We start from the raw sequence: 5,811 nt of genomic DNA, 5'->3' as shown, positions 1-5,811 counted from the left end.
CTCAGTGTATTTTTGATTTTACAGTTGGGTAATTTTGTTGCAGTAGCACGAGATGGCTTGATTTAAAACTTTGAATTGAATAAAAAATGACAAGGAGGCTAAGCAGTTAATAATAAAATAAGAACAAATAAAGAAATTACTAATGATAGCACAAATAAAAAATAACGATAGGCCTACAAATGAAATAAATAGCTTTTTAGGTTTTCAGGTAGGTCTAACACACAGTAGGGCTATAAAGATATATTTTTATTTATACCAGTTATCCAAATAATGTTTAATCCTAGAAAGCTATTATTATCAGAGGGCACGTTAGCATAACGGTTAGCAGATCAATGAATGAGAGGACAGAGTTGCCCATTTACCACACCTTGTTACAGCACAGTAGGGCTATTGCAAACAGAAACAATACTGTACTATATAGATGTTGCCTGTCAGCTCGATTTTTGAGTGGACTTTGCTGTGCCGATGAGCATGAACGGTATATGAGTGGAGCACTCACATGGGCCGTGAGCGACTGAGCGGAGCGCACACACATAGAGCGGGATAATACGCAGAGCTTCACACCACGTGAAAGTAAATCCTGAGCGGTGAACTAATTTTCGGCAGCCGGAATTTCAGTGCATCTCTAATTATTGGCGACATCAGAAATGGACAAAATATTCAAAATGCATATAATTATTTAAAATAATTTAATAGTATTCACATATTACTTTAGTGTAAGGCATCATATTGTATGTGTGATATAACAAAAATAAAAAATGCACTTTTTATGAAGTGTTTATATAATACATTAAAATATTAAAAATGCGTATAATTATTGAAAATAAATAATATTCACATATACTTTTAGTGCAATGTGTCATGTATATGTTATAAGTTATTATGTAACAGATATAAGTGTGCATGTAAAACACATTAAAACATTCAAAATGCATTAAATAAAATGATTAAATTATATTTACATATACCTTTTTATATAACAAAATATGCACTTTATATACTGTCCGTCTATATAGTGCATTAATGTATTATACACACGGTCTGGGAGGAGACCGATCTTAATTGAATAAAACTTTGCAATTAGTTATATAAAGTGTGCAATAATGACAGAAAATAATAAATTGTGACTCTGGTGTGCAGCCTTGTTTTGTAATTAGAAGGCAGTCCTTCAGCGCTTTATTCTGATTGGCTGAAAACTCAGTGGGCTTAATTAATCACGGCTGCTGATTGGTGGACAGCATGCACGCATGATGAGCTGAGCTGTGGGAGGAGAGAGCGAATCACTGAACACTTTGAATCAATAGCGTGTGTATTTGCAGCCGGGGCTGGATGGGATGGGGTGGATCGCTTCGCTCGGACAGAACGCCAGCCAGAAAGAGAATAGCAAGAAAGGGAGCAGGGAAAGAGTGATAAGAGAGGGAGAGAAAGAAAGAGGGATAAGGGCCTTGCTAATGATAGTCACGTATACGACTGTCTGGTTGTCCCTGGCAACCAGACATGATGTAACTCCAGGATGAACTTGAACTTGGTGGGAGGAGGGAAGTTGGAAAGGGGAGGGGAGAACGGAGTGAAAAAAGTGGGCGAGAACCGAACGACACTTGCTCACTTGCTGGAAACGTGAACAATGGAGCACAGCAATCAATAAGCCTATTTCACTGAAGGATTACAGGGGTGCAGCGCGCTAACCTCACCACTCCAGTCCACAGACAGCCGTGTGCTCTGTGTGGCGGAAAGCGCTGTAAAGGCATTCAGAGACAGGGAACAGATGGACAGGAACAGGAAAAGAGACAATGTTGTTGAGCTGAGCCCTCACAGAGTCAAGCACCGTCTTAGAGTCAAGTGATCCGATAAGAAAACAACAAGCAGTTTATGCTTTTCTTTTTTCCATTATAATACAGATACTGAATGAATTATAGGTCTGGGAGTTATAACAAGTCTTAAACCTTCCAAGGAAGGTAAAAACAAAAGGATCGGGGGTCTAAGTTGACATGAAACTGCAGACACTTTTTTCTTTGCAGTGTGGAATAGTTTTGAATGTGTATATTCAGCTAGAAAAGAAATGCAGGACAAGACCTGATTTTATCCTTTGAGAAGTGATTGAATCATGAAAGTGGTCTTTTTATGACAGGTAGTTGGAAATAAATTTTGATGATAAAACAGTTATTTTTTAATTAACATGCACTGATGAGTCTTGCACAATAACATCAGGAACCTGTATTAATTAAGGTAAAAAGTAAGTTTTGTTATAGCTTTACATATTGCAATTATATCACAAATGAACTTTAATAAATAAAAATGAGAAAATTATACAATGATTAAATGATGAAATAAATAATAAAATACATTTATATTTAATATATTAAAATGTAATTAATATATTATACATTTATTTTAAATGGGATTTAAAAACATTTTTAGAGATATTTTAAGTAAAAATATAATACAATGTTTTTTTGTATTTTAATTAGAATGATAAAGCAGACTTGGGGTCGGGGTCAATACGATTTTAATGTTTTTGAAAGAAGTCTCTTATGCTGAGCAAGTCTGCATTTGATTAAATATACAGTAAAAACAGCAATTTTAGGAAATATTATGGCAATTTAAAGTAACTGTTTTCTACGATATTTTAAAATGTAATTTATTCCTGTGATACATTTTCAGCATCATGACTCCAGTCTTCAGTGTCACATGATCCTTCAGAACTCATTCTAATATGCAGATCTCAAGAAACATTTATTTTTATTATCAATGATGAAAACAGTTGTGCTGCTTCATATTTTTATGGAATACATTTATAGGTTTCTTAAAAAAAACAGAAAGGTAAAAAAGAAGCATTTATTTGAAATAGAAATCTTTTTACTGCCACTTTTTATCAATTTAATGCATCCTTGCTGAAAAAAAATTATTTAACTTAAAATTCTTATTAGTAGACATCTAATAAATAGCCCCAAGCACTTTTTTTTTTTTTTTTATGTTTTATATAAAACTCTACCGTACGGTTGAGCTGTCAGTCCATGGTAAATCTTGATTTAAATTCAGAGAACTATTTCTATTAGTTATTTTCCAATAATAAACATTCCTTTAACTTTATTAGTATCTTGGATACATTTCATAACCTTTAGGGTCCACAAAGATAAATAATTATATTTAAGTGTCTCTATAATATATATATATAGACATATAGTAAAATTCTTATTAGTAGACATCTAATAAATAGCCCCAAGCACTTTTTTTTTTAAATTTATGTTTTATATAAAACTCTACCGTACGGTTGAGCTGTCAGTCCATGGTAAATCTTGATTTAAATTCAGAGAACTATTTCTATTAGTTATTTTCCAATAATAAACATTCCTTTAACTTTATTAGTATCTTGGATACATTTCATAACCTTTAGGGTCCACAAAGATAAATAATTATATTTAAGTGTCTCTATAATATATATATAGACATATAGCAATATATATGTTATATGATGTCCTTTACAGACATATCAACCGTACGGTCACGCATGATTTTGGATAATTATGGTAAATAAACATTTTTGCATTTCTCATATATTTTGCTATATTTCTGTTCTTTACCCGCTACCCTATTCACAACAACATTATGGTTTCATCCCTACTTCCTTGATTGCTTGTTTGACCCTATTATCTGATGACTGACCAGCACCATTCTCCCTTCTGTGTGACTGACTGAAGTTTGTAAACTGCTGCTGTCTCTTGAAAACTGGAAATTCCCAACCCCCCATGGCGACAGCAGACACAGAGATGGGGCAGTACAGCTATGGAAAGATTGCTCTCTCATCTCTTCCTTTTGATAGATTTATTCCCAATCAAATGAAGCTCAACCATACAGCAGAGTTATCAGTTAAAGGGTTAAAAAAAACTAAATCTGACACCAAACTTTTGAACAGTAGTGTAATAAAATTTAAAATTATAATGATTTTCAAAAGTCAGATTGATGCCCAAAATTAACTAAATTAAATCATTGAAGTTGCAAACCAAACCTCACCAATCTGTTCCTCTCTGTCTCATTGCAGTGGTACCTGGGCTAAAGACTCCCGACACGGACCGGCCGCTCCCGAGGTCACACGACCACCCCCTCTGTCTCCCCTGAGTACGACCCGCAAACATGTACACCAGTCTGAACAGAGAGAAGCCACTTGCTGCCCCAGTACCGGACAGACCCACAGCATGGCTCCAGCAGAACCCCGCCAAGCCCTGGAACAAGAGGAACCGACTCAACGCGCTTACACCCACTTACTATATATCTATATAGTCCATATGTATTCTTCCATATGTATGGTTTACATGCCTATATTCATATATAGTAGCTGTCCAGCTCTTCTGAGGGTGGAGCTCGAAAAAAAAAAAAGAAGAGCTTTCTTTTCTCGGAAACGTGCACGTTTTTTTTCTTCTTTTGTTTGTTTTTGTTGTGTTTTTGGTTCACCCTCACAGATAGACGAGGAAAACGTAACATGACGCAATCAAAGAGCTTCCCGCTTCTGTGCCTGTGGTCTTAAAGTGAATTCTAAGGCGTTTCCAACGCAGTCTACGGCCAAGGGTCGCAAACCCACAACCACCCGGAGGTCGGAGCTCTGCCTTTCAATCACTCGTGTTTTGACGGATCAATACGGTTTTTGTATCGGTGAACGTTGGAGGTTTCGCCTGGGTCAGATATGCCACCAGCTAAAAATCTCTATTGCGTCTGCTGGCCAGGACCATTTCCTCCCCTTTCCACCATCATCACCACCACCATCAAAACCATGTCAGATCAAGAACTTTCAAGGACTCAACCAAACCCATTTTTTCAGTTGTTTTGTGTCATTTTGGGGCAGGCGATGAAGTCATGAACGGTGATGTTTGAAATCAGGTCATTTTACAGTATGCTAACGGGAGATCTCCCCACTTGGAGGCATGTTCATATTTTGTGTTTTTCGTACAAAATTCATCGCGATTCTTTCTAATCTTCCTAAACCCCAGCGGAAGGTCTTTCACACACCAAGGGCCAAGTGAAGGTTCGATCTTCCATAAACTGCAAGAAAAGGTTAACCGTGAATACTGAATTGAGGAAAGTGCAATTTTGTTGGGTAGATGTTGGATTGTTAAATATCTTTGTAAGATAGATCGTTGAAGCGATTGTTGAAAAGTATATATATAAATATATATATTTTTCTTCCTAGTCCGTTCACACCTCCAGGACTCTAAAATATCGGTGTACAAAAAAGAAAAAAAAACACGTAAAGAGGAAAATAGAACAAATAGCCTTGTGAGAAATAAGGGGAGCTGTAATTGATTTTTCTGTTGTTGTTTTTTATGTGTTTGTTTGTTCATCTTTTGTTAGAATTGTAGAACAAATATCCCTTTAAGAAATATCAACGTTTAAACAATCAATTTAGTTCATTTCCAAAATGCTACAGCAAATATTTTAATTTAACTGAGCACATAATGAAATACGTAAGAAAATTAGCCGTTTGCGAAATCATGAATGAAAAAATCGACTGTTTAAATGCGAACGCAAGAGGCGAAATACTGAACTAACTTCCTCGCGGACACTTTCGAAAGCGTCGTGCAAAAATGTGAAGATCCAGCTTCCCTCGCATGTAATTTTTGTTGTTTTTTGAGTTTTTGTTCGTTTCCTGTACGAAACATATATATATATATAAATATATACACTTACAGCCTCATCCACCGTCGATCAAAGCTCAGTAAAGTTTTTCAAAAAATGTAAGAAAGTAATCTGCATGTTCTAGTGTTAGTGACAAATTTTTACATAGATTACGTAGAGTTAAAGTAGTGTGAAAAACATTGT

The 5,811-nt window shown here is 35.5% G+C and overlaps 1 protein-coding gene across 6 annotated transcripts in view; it reads left to right on the top strand.

Annotated features, from left to right (window-relative positions):
• Window positions 1-5,587, top strand: part of LOC107599440 (nuclear factor 1 A-type-like) — a 157,919-nt gene extending 152,332 nt beyond the window's left edge. For all 6 annotated transcript variants that reach the window (XM_016291022.1, XM_016291021.1, XM_016291024.1 and 3 more), the window contains one exon: window positions 4,040-5,587. In XM_016291022.1, the coding sequence (XP_016146508.1) occupies window positions 4,040-4,054 (15 nt within the window). In that variant the 3' untranslated portion in view covers window positions 4,055-5,587. The remainder of the gene's footprint in view (window positions 1-4,039) is intronic.
• Window positions 5,588-5,811: the final 224 nt, after the last annotated feature.

Source organism: Sinocyclocheilus grahami, unplaced genomic scaffold (assembly GCF_001515645.1).
Source record: "Sinocyclocheilus grahami isolate Dianchi unplaced genomic scaffold, SAMN03320097.WGS_v1.1 scaffold267.1, whole genome shotgun sequence".
NCBI classification, from domain to species: domain Eukaryota; kingdom Metazoa; phylum Chordata; class Actinopteri; order Cypriniformes; family Cyprinidae; genus Sinocyclocheilus; species Sinocyclocheilus grahami.
Note: the sequence above shows the minus strand (reverse complement) of the source record. Positions and strands in the feature narration are given on the sequence as shown.